This window comes from Aulonocara stuartgranti (assembly GCF_965226115.1).
Source record: "Aulonocara stuartgranti genome assembly, chromosome: 18".
NCBI lineage: Eukaryota > Metazoa > Chordata > Actinopteri > Cichliformes > Cichlidae > Aulonocara > Aulonocara stuartgranti.
Genome location: NC_138954.1, coordinates 3,711,044 through 3,733,009, shown reverse-complemented (window position 1 = coordinate 3,733,009; position 21,966 = coordinate 3,711,044). Strand labels below are relative to the sequence as shown.

Below are 21,966 nucleotides of genomic sequence, written 5' to 3'. Positions count from 1 at the left end.
GTTCTGGTTGCACTGCAGTCTTTCTATCCACATCTGCAATGAGCTGCTGGTACTGCTCATAAATATATGTAAATGCACTTGTAAACAGTACACACACATTTTTCAGCACTCTGTGTGTGTATGTGTGTGTGCAGAGTTCGACAAATCACCTGCACACACGCAGATTTACGCACAAATATTAGAATTACACGGTGGTGAAATGAGTTTTGCCATTCAGAATAAAAAACCATGTAACACTAACATAATGAGAATGTACAAGGTCGCATTTAAAGCCCTCTGAGATGCTTGGAAACAGCCATGCATGTTAAAGAGTAAAACTTGACATGTTGTTTAATCATCTCGACAGCTGTGCTGGTTAATAAGGAGACTTTTAATGTTCATGCAGTTCAGTGAGTACAGTTCATCACAGCATATTTACAGTCAGGTTACATTTTGGCAAGTCTATGGAAATATAAGCAACAGCAGTTGATGAAGTCCTCTGAAAAACTTTTAATTCTCTATGGACCAGACATAAAACGTCTCAAGTTCTGGTAATTGCAAACGTTAAATGTTTTGATTTGAAGCTGCTATACATTCAAGTCTGGTTAGATACAGGCCCAAACACAAATGATGTCAAATTATGTCTGCATGGCCATAAGAAACCAGGTTGAAAGTTGAAATCTGTCCACTCTGACCTTCTGATTTCCCTCCCAAGCACTAAAGCTGCAATTCCTTAAGTCACTTAAGGTCTTTATCACATACACAGACACACATACACACACACACACACACACACACAAAGGTCTTTATGAATTTTGATTTCTAAATTGAAATCATCTGTATGTCTGTTAGGAGTCTGAAGGGTAGCACTGGCGCTTGCCAGTATGTTTTCTTGTTGTTAGTTTTGCTGACACTGTTGTTTTGCATGGGTGGAGACAATTTCTGTTCTATAATGGTGGTTCAGGTTTTTAAAACTTAATTCATTAATTAAAAGAATGAACTGAAACTTGGGTTGGACGTAAGATGTTATCTTGAGGTCTAGGTTTGAAAAATATGTTGTAAAAGGAACTTCTTTTATTCATTTTCTGTCACATAGATATATTGAACAGATGCCTGTAAATAATTAGTTTGTACATTTCTTTCTACATTTGGCTCTGTCACATGTCAGAGAGTCAATATCCTCAATATGGTCATCTCAGTCATACTGGTTGTGAGTACAGAACTCCACCCACCTGCTGTTTAACTGTTGTTTTTTGCAAGAGACAACCATTAGAAGAAGACTTCCTGTTAAAAGGGAGATCTTCCTCCCCACCATCAGAAACACCCTTCCTCACAGAGGGTCATCTGACCATTTAGGTTGTCTTATGTTGTAGGGTGCTTTGCTTTCAATATAAAGCATCTTCAGTGACTGTATAATTTAAAGCACTTTGAATTGAAGATAATTTAATGAATTATTCATCAAGTTTATTGGTAATAAGCATTTAACCATCAGCCACATCTATCCCAGCTCTAACTTTGGTGTTTTTTACCTGCAGTTCCTTAAACTAACGATTGCTAGGATGAGGTTTTTGTTAAACAGCAGATGTTTATGCTATGTGTTGGAATTATGGGCTTTTATTTTAATACTTCTTATTGCGCCTGCCATGAATATTGCTTATTTATTGTGGACAAAATTTCTGGCTGATGCAGAAAGAGCAAATATAAGAAAAGTAAGAGACTTTGTGATATCTGTGGAGGGAAAATACAAAGTTTCTAAAAACCTTTGTCAAATAGGTTTAATACTGAATGAGCTGCAAGAACTAAATATGGAAATTTTGGAAATGTGCCATCACTCGCCTACATATTTGTGGACGATAAAGAGGCACTTGCATTAACTCTGACGTGTTTGCCATTGAAACCAAGCCTTCAGCCTATATAGATAAGCTGCATATTTGCTTTTGAAATGCATGTTTGTCAGCTCTCCTGTGTCTTATCTTTACAATATGTTGTACTTAGCGCAGGTGAAGGTAAACAATGACAAAACCATCAAGCACAGCTCGTGTTTAAAAGTCAACACTTTTCAGCTTGTAGTGAAAAAGTTTTTTTTTTTTTCCTTTCTGTCCTCGGATATCTTATCATTAAAAAAGGATCTAATTTAACTGGTGCAAGTTTAAGTGGTTGCTTGTCGGTGCTAACTGAAATATTATTGTGTTTCATGGTACCACGACCATAAAAACCCGATTCAAGGATGTCTTCCTCGGACATGTCTGCCAAAAATTGTTGCAAAAGGTCTTTTCAGATGCTAAGAAAGACCAACATCTGAGAGCAGAGTCTAAAGCAAGCCCTGGATTGGGAGCTGTTTCATGCCTACTCCTGTGTTTGTAATCCCTCCCTGTACGCTCACTAGGTTTGACCTGGAGTACAGTTATCGCTTGCATTTCTGACAGCCTTGCACTGCAGTTTTATTCCCAATAAAATTCACCATTTCCCTCTGCAGCCATTTTACTCAGTTCCTGATCAGTTTTGTTCTCTTGCAACAGATTCAGAAATGTTTTGAATGATTTAAGTCTGTCGTGGTTTTATACTGTATTTCTGCCTGCTCCAATAAAGTCAGTCCACTTTGTTTCCACAGATTTAAAACTGATTTCTGCTTGTAGTGGTAGAAGGGAGATGGTAGAAGAAAGGGGGTGTAAGTGTTCACAGTTATATGACATGTCTGCCATTTCTCCTTTGCAAATATTTATTTGTGACACAAAGAGCTGCCTCTTATAAACTGGATGAACTTCGGCGCCACCATTTTAGACAGCAGCTAGGAACAGAGGAGCTTGCTGCGCTCTGCAGCCGGAGTGAACCAAGTTCTCCACCTCTGATAGCTTATTGTAGCCCTCAGGCTCACAGCTGATCTCCAGGAGAAGGACTACCCTTTCCAGCTTCAGTAAAGATAGTGGAGTTGGAGTATGCTCCACCACTGTTTGAGATATAGTAGGGGCAGTGCATTCATTAGATTCTCGTGTTGCTCGGACTATTCTGAAGCCAAAACCTACTGAGTCATTCTGAAGTGTGATGATTATTCGTTTCACTTTTGTAACTGTGAATATCTGCTATATATGACTTCTATAAATAAGCTGAAGATAAAGCTGTTCATTTTGAAACTGTCACCTGAAGGTGATTCATTATACTTATTGCTATATCCATATTTTTATTGTTGGATTCTGCTAGAGTTGTTTTGCATGACTCTTATATACACTTCGGTCATTTTTAATATGGGTATCAAGCATCGTAGCAGTATGTATATGACAGAGAACAAGCAAAAGCAGAACAAGTGCATTTAACCTTTTGAGAAGATCCAGACTTTGTATGAAATGACTTTGACAATTTTTATTGGAAAATCTGCAACCTTGAGTGATTTCTTTATGCTATGTTCAGGATAAACTTTCCAAAACCTCCCGTTACACATACTAACTATCTCCTACTTGCAGTCAACACTATCTGGATCAGCTGTGAGCTAATGGAGCTAAAGTCTCACATGTGAGCTCTTAACTTGGACTCAAAAGCCGGAGACCAAAGTTTGAATGTTATACATACATTTTCCAGACTGATTATGGTTCCACACAACCTTTGAAACTGCACCCTACTTGTCAGCTATCGGGATTGTGTTGAGTGCTTCAAGTTCAATAGTGGTTTGAGTGGCGGTATTCATGCAATCCACAAGGATCTCCAAAGATATTTCTACTTGCTGTGTGTGGATTTCTGAGGGTGTATTGAAGACGCCTTTGTTCCTGTAGGCCCCCATAGTTCTCCACGCTGCTAAATCATTGAAGTCCCATTTAGCATGTTATGATGTTTGAACAAGGCAGGAAAGTTAAATCGATGCACATTCTGTAAAAACTCATCCCAAACATGTTTTTCTTGTGAAAGTGTCAAGACTTATATTGACACACACTGTAAGGTTCTTTATAGCAGCTGAGCTGACTGAACAGTACATACAGAGGGTCATTATAGACTTTCCTCCCACAGTGCCAGTTTGTTAAAGTAGCTGGAACCGGAAAGGTGTTCTGTGGCATTTGTGCCATTGTGTCCCTTCTAACTCCTAAAGAAACCATTGGTGTCACATTTAAACTCACTAAGTAATCCTCATTTCCTTTGGCATCCATCTATATCTTAGCCTGAAACTCTTTGTTTACACATCAAGCTTTCTTTGATCTCTAAACCTAACCAGTGACTGAAGGTGAACACCCAACAAACTCATTGATGTGGTCATAAAATGTGAAACTTCCAGACTTCAAATTAAGAGTTCTTTGGAATTAAAACGACGATTGTCATCTTTTGGCGTTTAATATCGTCCCAAAATCTTTCTGGTATGTATTTCTTCTACACCATCAACATCTGGCGCCTTGGGATGAGAACGTGTCCTCGATGTGATGCTGCGGCTACCTCACAAGAGCAATCCGGGCATTCGTTCAGGTCTTATGTACTCAACAATCATGTCTTTAGGAGCTTTGATTTGACTTTCTTACACGTCAACAGGTTTAAAATGGCCCAAGTCTTCAGCTGTAAAAGTAAGGATAAGCAACATATGAAGTTAAACTCCTGAAGTTAAACATTTGATGTGGAGAAAATTAACTCCAGAAATATTTGAAATATCATTTTAAATGTTTCGGATAGATCAGATAAAAGCAAAAGGTGACCTCGTCTGACAAAACATCGGTATTTGATGTCCAGGGATGAAACTGGAGTAATGATTGGACTCATGTAAGGTTGGTCAGATGAAGGATTCTCCGTGCTTTCTCTTTATGTTAACAGTATAGCTTGTCAACAACAAGTTGTGACAGTTAGACTTAATTCATGTTGTGTCCCAGAGACCATGCGGGGGGCAGTCGGTTCATGCTTTTCACTCAGTTCCTCACCGGGCTGCAGACTGAAGCACGTCCCTGTGGACATCACAGCTCACAGGCTGATCCACCTGAGGCTCTTTAGTATTGTCAGCATTTGGTTTGAATGCCATCACATGAATGAATTTCTCCAGAATGAATTCCAAATAGGAAAGACAGTCATTTGTATTCATACAGAAATCACTGAAGTCCTGAGTGTGGCTGAGAATGACTCAGGCAGAGCTCCTCTGAGGCAGACCGGTCAGACATAACTGTCTGTGTCTGGCTGCTGAGGTGGTGGATTTGAGATCATGTAAATATCAAACACGCCTTGGGGTTCAGTGACGAGCCGCTGTCTTTCGTCCTTGGATCTCCTCAAGTCTCTTATCTGTCTGTGAAAACAGAGCAAGTGGCCAAGGCAGCGAAGGCGTCTGACAAATCCAATCAGTCATACTCACCGCAGGGTTGGTGGAACTGACTCTTTTTACAAGTAGCCTCAGTAACCAGGTGCAGTGCTGTGTTCATGTGCCGTTATGCACTCAATAACCTCATAACATCTTCAGACTAGAGGCTATGACAGTACATTTCTGCTTTGTCACCTTAAGTAGTTTTATCTTTCTGCACATTATAAACAAAAAAAACCAGAACATTTGTTGTCATTCACACCAGTAGACTTTTGGGGCTACTGGTGTTTTTGATAGCTTGACAGATTTTTGTAAAATATTCCTGTCATACTCTTGCAGCGATATGACTTGTTTTTCTACTCTATAATCAACAGCTGTGTCTGAGTCATTTTGGCCGCCCCCTGTGGCAGTACTGCAACGCAAATCATTTCTGAGAGCAGTGCATCTGACAGAGGTGAAAAGTGTAAAAGCAACAACTTTACAAATGATCAAAGTCAGGTCAAAGCGGGTACGAAGGGAAATCAGATGATGATGAGACACAAACAACAAGCTGTGCCTCACTCACTGCTAGAAAAGATGGAGTTTCCACATTACGGGACGCACTGACATAACCTATGCCAGTTCCAACACCGTGGCTTCAAGTATCTGCTAACAGAGAGTAACACAGTTAAATTAATTAGCTGCATTCCTCTCTTTGAGGACAAGAGTGGGAATCATTCTTTTATCTGCAACGCAGCATGATGTCTTTGTAAAGCACATCCAAGAACATAGATTTACTGAACTGGAATTTGTTAGAAAAACAATAAATGACATTTTTTTTAAGGTACTTATGTCAAGATTTCATTTGAATCAACTCTCCTGACCAGTTTGTAATTTAGCCAAAAACAAAGAAAAGCTGTGAGAATTAAAGATGTGAAATATTTAATATTGGGGGGGTCCTGATGGGAAGGGGCAGTTTGTTCTCCAGTTTAGGAGCAGTCACAGCAAAGGCCTAGTCTCCTCTGTGCTTTAATCTGGGCCTCGGGACAGCTCGGAGCATTTGATCCACAGACCTCAGTGATCTTGCAGGAGTGTACCAATTCAAAAAATCAGAAAGGTATGAGGCTAACAAAAAAATGCCAGAATTATTCATGAGCTTTTGGTTAAATGCCACTAAAGCCTTTCATTCAAACCAAACCTTTAATCAAATGGCCTACAGGTTATCAGTCAATGTACAGACAAGCGTTGGGGAAAGAGCGAAGTCCAGAAAAAGACAAAAGGTCGTTCTCAGGGAGCGTTGACTAGAAACTCATGGAAAGTAACACTTTCCAAACAGAGGGGAGAAAAGGCTGCAAACTTGGCAGTTAATTGAAAGCTTGACTCTGAGGGACACCAGACAATCTGGTAAGTGACAAGGGGAAATGGGGAGAGTATATCTGGGGGGGAGGTTGATTGGGTCACCGCTGACAGTTGGTGAATGAAATGGAACGGCAAACTTTGAAAAACAGCAGAAGAATTAAAAGGTCAAATGCAATCAAGCACTTGGGTTCCAAAATAAAACAGGAAGTGACTAAACAGAAATTGTGGTTACATCAGCTGTCTTGGTAAATGTATGTATTGCAGAGAGCTGTGGGTAATTTGCTGGAGCCGCTGAAACTTTGTGAGCACCTGTTTCATCACTTAACAGAGCCTGAGAGGCTGACCTGGATGTGTCACACAGCAGTAAAATCTTTTCAATGTTTCACAGGAGAAACAAGGCCAGGGGCTTTGCCACGTTGCACAGTAAATCAGGATGGAATGACAAAATTATTACAGGTCGGTGCATGCAGAAAGGACAAGTCTGTATTATAGTTTCTTAGAATGAAATGAGAAGAGAAATCAAAAACAGAAACAGGGAAATAATTGTGCTCATAAGACAAGCCTGCAGGCTTTATTTTATTTGCTGCTTCTGATATTTCTTTCCATCAGCAGCAAATGAAGCTGCAGTTTTTCTTTTATCTCTCCCGGGCTCCCTTTTTATTTCTACAGAGGAGTAAATCACAAGGGAATGACCAAAAATACAGCTCGTATGGTTGATACTGTAATCGATGCACCAGTTAAGACAGGGTCACTTTTGTAAAACAAATTACAAAACAGTTAGCCGGGTTTTTTATAGGTCTGACACCCCTTCCAGCCTCTCTCCCATGGCTCTCTGAGGTTTGTTTTGCCAGAGATCTCTTCCTACTAAAAGGGAGTCTTCCTCCCCACTGCTGCTAGGTGCTTCCTCATAGGGGATTGTCGGATCATCAAGGTTCTCAAATCTTTCCAGTTCAATACAAAGATCTCTGAGACTCAGCACAGTGTTGTGAACACATTCAGTCATGCATTTTGAAAAGAATAATTTTCATTCGTAGATTCATGAAAAATAACATCTGACTGTTTCCAAGGTCATCATTCGAATCCAAATGTTTGAAATGTGCAGGAACGTGACAAGCAGAGAATTTGTGACGAGTCGCTTCCCTTCCACACAAACTTGCGCCAGCTTTTGCAGACATGGAGGTCATGTGAACATCTGAGGAGGAGAGGATTTAGCAGAGCAAAATGCCACTTAATCCACAGAGATGGACATAATCGCTTTCAGTTCTGTTTTGTTTTGTCTGCCGTTGCTTTCCTCCGCAGCCAACAAAGCGTCGGGATGGATTTTGTATTCAGTATTAAACGTCTCGGTAAGAAGCGTCTCAAAGCGTCTCGCTGGCTTTAATCTCTGCTGAGTGCGTCCTCTGACTCATAAGCAGCAGCTGAACACACAGCGGCCCTCTGTGGTCCCACTGCACTGATCAATAACCATTTCCAGCCCAGGAGTTTTCTCAAGCTCTGTCAATTTGAGGATTGATTGTCTAAACAGGACTGAATGTGAGTGTGTGTTTATTCATGCCTGCGCATGTGTGTTTATCATTTGTTTCAATGCACATGTTTGTGTGCGTGTCTTCAGCCTGAGGCCAGAATAAGCAGTGGGCAGTTTGTGTGTACTCTGGGTAATTAAACTGCTCTCCAGAACAAAGTGACGACTTTGTTTAGATCGGATCCTGCCTCAGTTTAAAACCCAAAATGATCCACTCTCTGCTGACAAAATAAACAGTGGCTCAATTACAGAAGTTAGAATAAGCAGTAATTCCTCTTTTAGTAAACTTTAATTGGGTTTTGCAGTTATCGTTTTAATTTGGAATTATAAGTAAGTAAAAAACTTTATTTATATAGCACCTTTCAAGATAAAAATCACAAAGTGCTTCACAGAAGCTAAAACCTAAAAATAAAAATCAACTAAAAGCAAGTTTAAAAAGATGGGTTTTTAGCTGTTTTTTAAAAGCGACCACTGAGTCCACAGATCTCAGGCTCAAAGGGAGAGAGTTCCACAATCTGGGGGCCACAGTTCCAAAAGCTTTGTCGCCTTTTGTTTTCAGCCTCGTGTGCTGGACAGCAAGCAAGCCCTGGTCACATGACCTCAGGAACCTGCTGGGAATGTATGGATGCAAAAGTTCACTTATATACGTTGGTGCTTGTCCATGCAGGGCCCTGAAAGTCAAGGTCAAAACCTTAAACTGGATCCTGAATTTAACGGGGAGCCAGTGTAGCTGAATCAGCAGGGGTGTGACGTGGGAAAACTTGGAGGACTTGGTCAGAAGCTTTGCAGCAGCGTTCTGAACAACTTGCAGACGCTCCAAAGAGGCTTTACATAAACAAATAAACAAAGAATTACAATAGTCCAGACGAGATGAAACAAATGCATGAATGACAATTTCATAAGACATAAGATACATGTCTGTCTTAAATACATTTATTACAGAATAAAGACTTTCACCCAAAGTCACCTGCTACAGTGTATCTCATGTCCAAGGCATGTACGAAGTGAGCATGAGTATTAATGACAGTATCATCAGCATACAGGTGTATATATGCTTGAAAGTTCTTACACAAGTTTTTTTAAAGAAATTAAAGCAAAATTGTTTCTATTAGTTAGTTTTATCTCAACTCTAGTTTAACTTTGACTTTCATTTAACCAAAAACTTCAGTAGACCTTGTATTACTTTAGTCTTAGTGTGCTAGGATGACCTTGGTTATGACTTGTACTTTTCTTTGACTATTTTACTGTATCTGTAGTTCTTTTCATAGATTGTTTAAACAAAGATGTCACTAATTGGTCCTAAGTTTTTCAGAGTGTGATCTAGGTGTTTGAAATCCTTAGAACTGTTTTATTGTAATACAATCAGGACTGTAGTTTACAACGTGAACTTTATGTTGGCTATATAGTACAGGTTGAGCCCATAAATCCATTAGGAAAGTATTTACTGAGGTCACAGAACAAAGGAGACTGTATAGACTTATACAACCACAAGTCGTACCCTCTGTTGGCCATTAGAAAGAATGCAGTTTTAAAATACTTGCTCATCAGACATTCAAGCACTGCTTTCCTCATAAATGAGTGTGCATGGTCACTTTTGTAAAGGACTATCAAATTGCACTTTTTACTGTCATGCACTTTACGGTGTTGTTGGAGAGTCCAACATGTACCTTGTATGAGTGCTGTTGTCCTTCTATCTGTTCTATTAAACAATTAATTGTTTAATGTCTTCATATAGAAAAATATTTCATTAAGCAGTGTACCGAAGCTAACTTGACTAGTTTCGTAGAACTTAGAATAAACACATCTTATATTTCATATATATTCTCTATATGTAGCACCTTTGAACATTATTTTTTAATTTTGCCTCAGACACATGAAAATAACCACACAGCTGGAAGCTACAGTAAAATGAAAAGTGTTTACTGTTGGACAAAAATAGCCGTAGCCGCTGGTCCTGCTGTAGCTTTGACACACGTTGTGCAAATTCAGTCCATTCAGGCTGAAATAAAAGAGCAGAGCGTGTGGTGGGAGTGAAGGGAGAACATACTTTTGCAACATCTTTAACTCGAATGTGGAAGTGCTCGTCAAGATCTGGGGTACTGAGCTTTTAAAATAGCCCAGTGCTGTGGGAAAATCGTATCGGTGCAATGTGAAAATTTTGTCTCTTAAAACCCTCGTCATGGACTCCCATCTGTCAGCCACTTGAATACCTCGACTCAGGCTCCTCTGACTGTGCACTCCCAGCATCCTCCGCTCCCTTCTCTTTCTTCCATCTCAGCGCAGAGAGCTTTTTTTTCATTTATTTGTGTCTGTGTGTGTGATTGGGCCAAATTTTCTGCTCCAGTTTTTCTGCCTGTCCGCTCAGCCTCCTGCACTCTCCTGCTGCAGATTGGTGAATCAGTCATTTTAAATCAGCAAGCTGGATGGCAGCGGGAGGCAGTGCTCAGGCCTGTGTTGTGAATTATAGTGTTACATTCGTGTAAAATTTATGGCCGATACTTCACCTAAACCACCCATTTCTCAAACTGTTGTTGGGCATTTGTTGGACCAGTGACAAATTATAGTAAAAATTACGACCCTTGACCCCCTACAGAAGGTTTCTGTCGGCACAAAAAAAGTAGCATGGGCGGGAATAAAAGTCTGACTGAACGAGCAGCAACAGAGTCTAAATCCACAGCAGTCCGGCTGAATTAGATAGCTGCAGCAGCTTGTTGCATACTCGTAGATCTGTTCAGTCTGATGGCGCAGAACTGTTTTAAAATGGAGGTCAGTGTGACATAGGACGAGAAGCTGCTGTTATTGTCCTCAGGGAGAGGATGCTATCTCTGTCAGTGTGTCCTGTGAAACCAGAACTGTGTCCTCAATGTCAGTTTCACTGGAAAAACAGCAAGTGATGCAATCACTACAATGCATTTTTCTCCTTAGAGTCAGTTTTTTTTTCCTTTTGTGTCACATACGGTATCTAATTTATAGGATTTTTTTTTTTTGCATCATCTGATTAGCTTCAGTGTACATACAATTTAAAAGAAAACTGAATAAAATATTCTGTAGAGGGCCAGAACTACAAATAAACTGCAGAGGAGAAAAATTAAATAATAAACAAATTAATAAATAAGACATTTAATGAATCACAAAGCAAAAATTGACTAATGTAAAACAGAAATTGTCAGAATTCTTTGAACTTTTAATGAAATGTAAGGGATAAAAAAATAGAAGGAATACAAGGAAACAAGTTCATAACATGAGGGGAATTAGTGGAATCTATTTAATGGGGACTACTGTACTTTTTTTGTACCTTAGCCATTTTTGTCCTTCATCCTGCACAAAAAAGTTCATTTTCTTCACTTTAATAAAGGTTAAAAACACCAAACTGCCATTAGTGCTCCTGCAGTTCTTCCTGTTTTCTGCTGTCAAGCTGATTTCCCAGCAGAGTGAGCGTCCGAGCAGGACAGGGCGTCGGACAGTGACAGCTTTAACCTTTAACGTGTCATCTTGGATGGCAGGAACGCAGAACCTGCCAGGCCGGCAGGTTCACTGCTGCTCTCAGGGCGCGGATTCACGGAGACCCTGGGACCTCCTGGAGACCGCCATCTGCTGGACCGGAGGGACAAAAGAGGGACTTCAGATATTTAGTAGAGAGGAATACAGTATCTCTTTAGAACTGCCACATTTTATACATGTCTGATCCAGGTGGCATTATGTGGAGACTGTAGCTGAAGCATAAAGTAGCAAAGATGTGGAGAAAAGTGGAGCAGAGCTGAGCAGTGGTGTCGATGTGTGGGCGTGACAGATGACTCGCCAGAGATGGTGAGAGCTGGAGAAGCTCAGCCATCTGCTCCTTCAGGGACTTCTGCTCATCCTAAACCTCTCTGCCGCCTTTTTGACTCGCCAGACACGGACATGATCGTCACTTAATAATCTTTAAATGCTTTTTCGCCGTGCGCCGCTGCTGTAATCAATCGTGGGCATTGTTAACTCAGCAGCTCGAGAGGCTGAGGGATTGGAAAGTCTGTGGCTAAAGGAGGCAACTGCTGAACACAGTGGGGAATAGTAGAAGAAGAAACGCGCAGGTGTGTTAATCTTGGGTGTGTGCAGTCTCAGGAAGAATAAATGGACCTTAGAAAGATGCATCGACGTTTGCTGAGGTCTCTACGGGCTGCTTTTTAAACATGCTGACTGCGGGTCTTTTATGGGATTTCAATAGCGTCTTTAATTTGACTTTAGCTGAGCTTGAAAGCCTTTTTTTGCTGTTTGTCAGCATCTTCTGGAAACAAATGTACAGTGGCGAAGACTGAACAATTCCAGTAACTTAAGAGTAAAATTACACTCTTCCCTTTCCCCTCACCCAACCATCTGCGGCATATGGCCGTCCCCTGCATGAGGCTTCTTCCTGTTAAAAATGAGTTTTTAACTCCCCACTCTTGGTCATGAAGGATCATCAGATTATTCAGAGTCCTGGGATGACTCCTGTTGGGCAAAGATAAAAGAATCCAATGATGGCAATTTGTTGAGCGACTGTAGGAGTCCCCAGATGTAGTGAGTACCCTTCACTTCTCTGTCGCGTTTTTAGTCTGTCGCAAAGGTTAAAGTTTCACCTATTAAACACATTTTCAGTTAAGCCAGTGAAGTCTCTCTCATCTCGAAACACAGTTATGAAATTTGGAAATGCAGATCAACCCTGGTCAGAGCACAAGAAGCGATTTCACAGTGATGAGATCAGGGATTTCCACAGTTAGAAGATTAGCTTCTTACAACCGTAACAATGAAAGTGTGTCTAAGTGGATTGAGATACTTGATTCCAAATCCTTGCAGAGTGTGAAATAAAAGGTCAAGGAATCGGCGTAAAGATGAACTGATAAAAATAACAAAGGATTCTCTTTTTATGTGTGGCTTGGAAGTTTGTCCAGTGTTTTTTGGACCTTTGCTCTCTGCCTTCTAGTTGCTCATTTTTTACTTCCATTCAAGCCACTAAGATAGAAGTGGCCACCTTTCCTAAGCACTGATGTTATTGTCCACACAAAGCCATGTTGGAAGGTCATAACGGACCATTCACACTTGCTTTTGTGCTTCTGTGACTGCAGTGTGCAGGTTAAATTAAGTCTTTTGTCAGCTGGGGGCCTTTTCTCCTGGTTGTCTCAGCCCTGCCCCAGCTCTTCAAATACTAAAACCACACGCCCAGCAGTGAGAAAGCGTGCCTTTCGTGTGAATAGCCATTGTTTGCCTGATGATCATGAGTCATTGTACTGGCAGCACAAGCCGGGAGTCAAATGATGTGATGCGGCAGAGAGACTTGCATTGTGGGTCGTATAAAGCTGCGGCAGGAACGTTGGCCCTGGCAGATGCCAACTGTTGGACGCCCGCAGGAACATTGCGTGAATAGTGGAGTAATTTAGTCAGTGGCGACAAGGCGATTAGCATTTTGAGTGGATTCACCGTCAGCTCGGCCCATTCGCAGGGCAAATTTGTGAGTAGCCGGCAGAGTCTCTCAGTGGTCGGGTTTGTTTGGGAGGAAAAGGTCACGTCTGCGTTCAGAGCCGTTTTGACAGATTTCACACTTTTACAAGTGGCAGCACAAAGAGGACGCCTTGGCGTTAACCACATAACTGAGGAATAATAAAAAGGTCTTGTGAAGTCGGTCCGTCAACATGGCCCCATTTGAGACATTCAGTAACAGAGGGCAGTTTTTTTTATCATTTAAAAAGAAAATAATTATTTGGGGTTTTTTTTATTGCTCAGCCAATTCAAAAACATTCTGCTGGAGGTAAAACTCAAAAGGCAACGCAAACGTCTGCACACGTAACGTAACGTAGCCTCTTGATTTAAGTTTCTAAGATGGTGATCTTTATCCGTTACCTTGTTGGTAAGGCAGCTGAATTGCATATTTCACATACACTGATGAATTCAAACTGCTTTAAGAAGAATAGCTTAATAAAATTACGACTTTCTTTTTCTCTATTTTAATCATCGGCGTAGAGGGATCTTATCCGACACGCTTCCATCTTTGATCCTTTGCTCCTAATAAGCTTGATTCATTGTGGCATTGAAGTCCTCTCCCCTATGAAGCAGGCAGATGGTGACACTCGTGAAAAAAATCTTCAACTGAAAGACTGAGCCAGGAATCTGCAGGTGTGTGTGTCTATGGGGGTGGGGGTGTGTACTGAGCCTGCACACACACATTTCTCTGCCTGCTTAGTGACTGGTGATTTACAGCGCTCCAAACCAGCCTTTTTTATAGATTCCCTGTGTGCTTCACATCCTGGTTGAGTATTTCAAGGAAATATTCCATCCTGATGATAGAATTTCCTGCAGTACAATTTGAGATTTTCATTTATTCATGAATAACTTGAATGTAGAAATGCTGGGTATGAAAACGTTCATCAGCCAGTTTTGTTGCCCCAAAGATTCATCTTAAAGGTGGCAGGGGGTCAGGCTTTATTAAAAAGGATTACATTGAAGTTTTGACCATGTTTTCAAATTAATCCACTGTTGGGATGAGATATATGACAGAAAATAAGGAAAGAAATTCTCTACCAGGTGTTATTTATTATTCTATTATCATTAATTTTCATGAGATACATGATCAAGGACAGATAACCCATTTCATACATTATCAACCAATATTGTATTCGCATTATGAATTGTTATCGGGCAAAAAAGTGCTGCACCAGTAGTTGGTGACCTTCTTTTGAGGCTGTGATCATTTGATTCATATGCAGGAGCTGTAATATGAGGCAGTGTTCATAGTTTTCTCAAGGCTCATCTGTTGGATTTAGCTTGTGTTGCATTAGGTTTGACATCCAGTATCTTGCATCGGGTTTTGGGTTGGTTGGGTTGGTTGGGTTTAAGAAAAGATGACAGCTTCTTCTCCAGGTATTGAGGATGTTTCAAAACTATTTTATCCTACAAAGAGTTAACTTTTAGCTGATCACTTATTTCCGAAGTCAGCACAGGGGACAGATTAACTTGTCTGATTTGTCACTGGCTGCCCTTCCCAACACAACCTTTCCATTACTCCGGTCTTGGGATCAGCACCAGGAGCATACTGTCTCGTGACCCCCTGAGGCTGGGTTTGTGTCTCTCCCTGGTCTTAAACCAGGGATCTGTCTGCCATGAGTAAGGTGCATGCATTAATCACTACAACATGGAGCCACTAGGATGATAACATCTTACTCAGGCGGCTAGAAGGTTGAGGAGTGTGCCTACTGGTGATATGAGGCTAATGAACTAATTGGTCATTCTAAAGACTGAAAACATTTCAGTCAGGTGGGAGACAAACTGCAGAACTTGTATGGCTAATTCGTGTTAATCAGAATTACAGAAACTCATACTTGGTATCGGTTCTCTCGCTTTATCACTACCCATAGGATACTAATCTCTGCACTGAGAAGATTTAACCCCAGAAATCTCATTCTGCACACTAAAACAGCAACTATTATTTTACCCAGTCAAACACAGATCTTTTTTATGTCTACTTCTCTGCAAAAATAGTCTTTCCCATCAACCAAGATAAGAATTTAATTAGCCATGTTCGGCAGCCATTTGAGGAACTTAAGAGACGGTTTGATTTGAGTGTTGTCTCAGTAACTTATTTGAATTTCCTCTTACTGGTTTAAAATGGAGCACTGTAACAAAAAATAATTTCCCCCAGGGATCAATAAAGTATTCTGATTCTGATTCTGATTCTGATTACTGCTGGCATCTGAGCTTTGAAAGCTCTTTTGTACACTTATAATTAGATGTTCCTGATCTGAAAGCTGAAAAACTAGATGTGCCTATTCTGTGTTGTCCAGGATGATGGAATACATGAGCGAGGTCTCTTTTTTGGACTTGTAGTTTAAAGGCTTCTGCATTTTTCTTACAGTGAACATCAATTATTCCGATGACTATTACTTCATCTAGTTTTTTTCTCTGTTGTAATATGTGGAAAATGAAAATATCATGCTGTGCTTCTCTCTGGGGGGCATGTGGGTCATGCTGAAAGAATGCATTAAAAATGTAATTTGAGAGCTGGTTTTCCAGAAATGCGTGGCTTCTGCATACACATTACACGGTCCAGATTTTGCACTTTTTGTCTCAAATAAGAAGTGAAGACTGATGGTGCAACAAAACAACAACCTTTCAGTGGCCAATAGCTTATGAAGATTAGCTCATAACCTCTCAATGTCCACCCGATTCTGGCAAATCTCTTGGGACTCAGGTTAGATTGCATTTTAGCCACATGCCAAACAAATATAGTTTCAGAAAATTTAAATATTTGAAATTTCAATGCTAAAAATAAAAACTCTAATTAAAAAGTAAATGTGAATCTGATCTAACTTCCGGTCTTTGGCTGGTCAATCAATGCATCTACACACCTCATATTTCCCTTCCAGGTCTTTGATTATATGCCTTCCAACACTACAGGGTTAGGGTTCCCGCCCATTCACACCTCTCACTAATATGATCCAGATCCATGCTTCTTCCATTTGCAGTTCTGTGGTTTCTGTTAGTGCACAAACATTGAGCTAAGACTAGCCTGAATAAAACTTGGTGCGGATGATTTTGGATTTCTGGGAAATGTGACTCGTTGCACCTCCTAGTGCTTTAACATGGTATTACATGAAAGTGCAACCCAGCCTAGTTTTAACTTAAGGCGATATCTCTCCAACACAACACACATACGTCTCAGACAGAATGCCATAGCGGTTGTTTGACATGCTGTTAATACATTTTGCTATAGCTTTAATGCATTTTCACCTGAATGCATTCTCTGTGATATAATATCTACTTTTACTAAAAGTCTTATTTTTTCCTTCTCTTTCAGAGGCCAGTGATACAAAATGGGAGGCAAGCTCAGCAAAAAGAAGAAGGGGTACAGTGTAAACGATGACAAGGCTAAAGACAAGGATGCCAAAGCAGAGGGGGCCTCAGCAGAGGAGAGCGAAGCACCGAAAGACAACAAGGACGGGGCTCCAGCTGCCGGTGATGCTAAGGAGATAGCTAATGACACGGCAGCCAAGGAGGCGCCAGCAGCTGATGCCGCGGCACCCAAAGAGGAGGAAAAGAACGCAGCTCCTGCCGCAAAGGAGGCAGAGAAACCTGCCACCAACGCTGAGCCCAAAACGGAGGCGCCCAAGAGCGCAGAGCCCGCCAAGGCCGAGGAGAAACCAGCCGCCCCTGCCCCGGCCAAAGAATCGGCCCCGGCCGCGAAGGAAGCCGAGGCTAAGGCCGCGGCACCCACCCCTGCAGCCGAGAGCAAAGATGAGGCCGACGCCAAAAAGACTGAGGCCCCTGCGGCACCAGCAGCCAAAGCCGAAGCGGCCCCCGCTGCCTCCCCCGACCCCAAGCCTACAGAGGCAGCGGCAGCTCCCGCCCCAGCAAAGGAGGCCACCCCTGCTCCTAGTTCAACACCAGCCGCCGAACCTCCCAAGGAGGCAAACGCCACAGAGGCACCAAGCAAGGATCAAACCGTAGCAGTTCAAGATTAATGGACAGCCACTTTTCGGAAATGAAGAAATAAATTACCTAACTCAACAACGATGAAGATTAAAAAAAGAAAGAAAGAAATTTACTAGTCCACCCATATTATGATAATAACAATAATAATAATAATTGTAATGATGAAGATTTGTTGATCGAGGAGGACTGAAGCAACCACCTGGAGAAGTTTCCCACCGCTGCAGATGATTATTGCTATTATTATTGTTATGTTTTATTCTATTTTTTTTCTGCTGTAGTATTTGAACTTTGATACGAGTGTATGTCGGCCATACGCCTCGCCATTTATCCGCCATTCCTCTCGCTCATACAGTCCCACAAAGTTTGGCCTGATTCCCACGTCAGCCCACAGAAGGCTCCTGCATTCGATCTGTGGACGTCTAAATTTTGGGGTTCTGATGGAGGGAAGGGGAGAGGTTAAGAAAACACCTTACCAGCTGGACTCAAGTCGAATCTGTCCCCTCTTCGGCTCTCCCTCTTCCTCTCATCCTCCTCGTCAGAATATTGTGATTTTGGCTCTGGCCTGGTACCTCCAGCTTTTCAGTGCTGTGGAGTCGTGGTTGTGGTCGTGCGTGATTGTGTGTGGTATTGTCGGGTTGTGTTGCTTCCTATTTTTCTCTCTAAAAAGATCCCACTTTCTTTGAAGAGCTTTTACTTGGAGATTCATTGTGAGGACTGGGAATTTTCAGGCTTTCTAAGGCATTTCGCAAGGTTGGTAAAGGTGGGCTTTGCAGAGAAAAAAACAACATTAGACATTAAACAGTTGTAGGATTTTTCAGATAAACTTCTACATTTTGTACTGAAACCCTTAGCTATATTGTTAGTAAACTAAGTGGGTTTTTTAACATTTGTATTGCTTAGATAATCTGCAAAGCCTCGCTGAAAAGATCTCTAAAATGTTCTTAGAAAGTTCAATGCAAGCCTCTCGTCCTCGAGCAAAATCTGAAGACAAATTAGAGTAAAAATTATCGTATACGTTTTTTTTGTTTGTTTGAAAAGACATATCTTTTGCTGACCTGGGTGAAGTAGACAGTACGGTCACATCTTAGAGGTTGTTTGAACTTGCTTAAAATACCAAGAAGGTGATGTTTGCTCCTTCATGGGTAGAGCTCAGTTAGTGAATGCTCAGTTGTGCCTTTGTAACCTAAATAGACAAGACTGGCACTCAAACATCCTGTGATTGTCTGGAAGACAAATCATTTCCTTAGCGAAGGTAAAAGGGCGTAAAACTGACTGCAAGACACACTTTCGATTCAAGTATTAGCAGCACAATATGTTTCTGAAAAAGTCAACAGTGGATTCTTTTACTTTGAAATAAAATTGTTACATGCTCACATACAATCTCCTGACACGGAAATTTCAACAGTTAAAAAAGACACTATCCAACTAGTAGAGCCGTTTCATATTCAAGTTTAATGGCCCTACCAGAGCAAACCTTACAGCACTAAAGCAGTCTGCCCTGTTGAGCAAACCTCACCCTTTTGGTATCAAAGCAGTGAAAAGGCCTTAAGCGAGAGCGCTCACAATGCTGTTTGACCCAGGTCTGATTTACTGGGTTTTGAATCAGTGTAGCTTTCCACCACTAACAGTCTGATACCACTGAAGAACAGGCAGGAGGCAGGATTTCAGCAAACGATCAGAGCCATCAGCAACCAATTCAGTGTAATATGGTCCATGTTTCTAAGGCTGGAAGGAAAGGCCTTGCACATGGAAGGGAGCCTCTGATTTAGTCATTATCGCCATTCGTGCATTTTCCTTTACTGTTTGGAAATATAGGTTACATGTATGTACATCTGTGCAGTGGTGGAAGGAAAAGTACTAAAGTACACCTTTGATACATTAAAAACTAGCAATATTGATAGATGTCTCCACCCAAATTTATTTTTACTGTAAACACCAAGCACACTTTTGAAAACACCCAGCTTCCACCGCTTGAGGAACTTTTTTTAAAAGCCAAAACACTTTGGTGTAAAACCGTAAACAGTGTGAGACTTTGAAAGGATCATGATATCTTTGGTCATGGCAGTGGAGTCCTGCAAACAAAAATAGCTTGGGACTAAACTTCCACAGCAAAACTTTAGGATTCCAGCAAAGGAGAGACTTAGGTTGAGTTGCGATGGACGAGGGGAGGACGATGTAGCATAGAAGAAAGTAGAAGAGACATAAATGGCACGTGATCCAGTGGGTATGCCAACAACAGTATGCATCAAATATGACGTCTTACACAAGTGTATTAGAACCACATTGCACAGTGTGGCTCAAATTGCATGTATGGAGACCTTTAAGGGTTTTTAGTGGGAGTAATCTTGCACAGAGATGGATGCTTAGAAAGCAGCAGTTGTGGTATTGACTCCATTCTTGGTTTTTCAGTCGTGTTCATCACTTGTGCGAGTAGGACGTGGCGGTTGTTCGGCATGGTGTTAACTCCACCCATCCTCCGCTACTAATGAATTACCTGGTTAAAAAAGTTAAGGTGACATTACAGCGTTTTACAGAGCTGAGCATCCTTAAACTCTCAGCAACCAGCAAAAACCAGCCCATTCAGATTCACACATGTGCAGGTTTACGGTGATACTGAGACAGTTCTAACTTGCCACATGTGGACGTTTAAAGACCCCATAGCATCACTTTTAAATGCACTGGTTAAGTGTAACCCAAATCTCTGTCTTGTACTAAACCTGTGTGCATGTGCGTCATGCTGCTTGTGTCTTTAGCACAGTGCAGTTATGCAGCACTCTCAGTGCAAACTAGTGAAAATAGAATACACCGGCCCAGGAAAGACAAAGGAGGGATTTTTATCATTGATACTACAGTAGAAACATTTTGATGATTATCATATGAGATGAAAAAGGAAGAAATGACAGTGAAAGAAAACCAGCAGGACAGATGGAAGGAAGAACGTGAAGGACAAGAAAGCTCAGATTTTAGATTGTACTTCATGATGAACACAGTGGACGAAGTAGTACGACTTTATTGAGCTAAATGCTTTTGCACAAAACAGTCAAGTAAGGTACCAGCAACCCAAAATTGTGCTTGGCTTATTCAAACCAACATTCGTCTTTCCACCTTTGCATGTATGTAAGTATATGTATATATATATTTAGTCATCTCAGCCATCCATCTGCCACTTTTCAGTTCCATCCATGTGACGTTCAGCGTTTTCCTCCCAGCACTCGTCAAACCGTAGCAGAAACAAACACTCGAGGAGCGCCGCTTGTCACTTGGCTCAGTTTTTTCTTCCTCTCTTGACTCAGTAACTTGCATGTCCGTGGTTGGGTGAACCTGTAGTCCTGTCTTTTTGGTCAAGTGGAAAAAATTATAATTTTTCAGTCTGCATCCATGGCAACTACAGTTGATATTTTCATCCCATGTTTCATCACTGCTACTTCCACACCACACGTTCAGACAAACAAACAAAAAGATGATATGGAAATTGATGCATTCAAAATTATATGTACTTGTATAAATGGTGGAATAGTAATAAAATGTACTAAATTGACTTGAGGATTCTGTGCAATGCAATTTTTTTCAAATGCACTCCAGACACATCAGAGTCACACCTGCCAATGAGGCTGATACGTTATTGTTACATAGTAGCATTTGAACAAACAATTTAATGCAGCGTTAGGACTATTGTAGAAGAAGAAATTAAAAAGTGAAAGTACATTTGTGAATGTGATAAAAAAAAAAAAGGTCAGTTAAGCCATATTTCATTGTTCGACTGACAGAGTATCTAGTGATTCTAAACTTATCTCAAGCTATCCTCAAGCAAGATTAGAAAGTAACACTGATTCTACGTCTTTAGGTTTCATAGGTTGGAAATTACATCAGGTATCTCTGTGATACAATCAGTTTAGTCTGAAGACTTTATATGCATCACAAACATGCGTTCACTAGAACTTCTCAAGCCTTCAAAATGATTTCAGGATTTCTACAGCGATAACATGTTGATCTTAATTGTAAACAAATCCGATCTGACTATTAGTAATGCACTATTTTAGTCTTTTTAGATTTCATATGTTTATTGAACACAACAGGAAATCACAGTCCAGAAAATATATAAATGGTGTGTGCTAAGGCAGGCAACTCATTTTACATCGTGGGCCATGTACAGCTCAGATGATTAAAGTACCATTTCTGTTTAACTACACATTTCTTTTCTGACACATGTCAGTATAAGAAAAAGAAGACTGAGTTCAACAACATGTCTATATTACAAAGAAACCCTGTTGTAGTAAAGGTAAAAGCAGTGACTCATTGGGCCTAAACTGAAAAATAAATGTGTAAAATTACAGAAAATTCTGATTGCTGATTGGCCAGACGATCCTGTAATTGGAGCATTTTTGTTAATTCACAGAAGATTTTCTATTTTTATTATTGATTTATAAAATTGATA

At 40.8% G+C, this 21,966-nt stretch overlaps 1 protein-coding gene across 1 annotated transcript in view; it reads left to right on the top strand.

The window, feature by feature from the left end:
• Positions 1-21,069, top strand: part of basp1 (brain abundant, membrane attached signal protein 1) — a 49,767-nt gene extending 28,698 nt beyond the window's left edge. The window contains exon 2 of the mRNA XM_082513395.1: positions 16,897-21,069. Within this exon, the coding sequence (XP_082369521.1) occupies positions 16,913-17,560 (648 nt within the window). The 5' untranslated portion in view covers positions 16,897-16,912 and the 3' untranslated portion in view covers positions 17,561-21,069. The remainder of the gene's footprint in view (positions 1-16,896) is intronic.
• Positions 21,070-21,966: the final 897 nt, after the last annotated feature.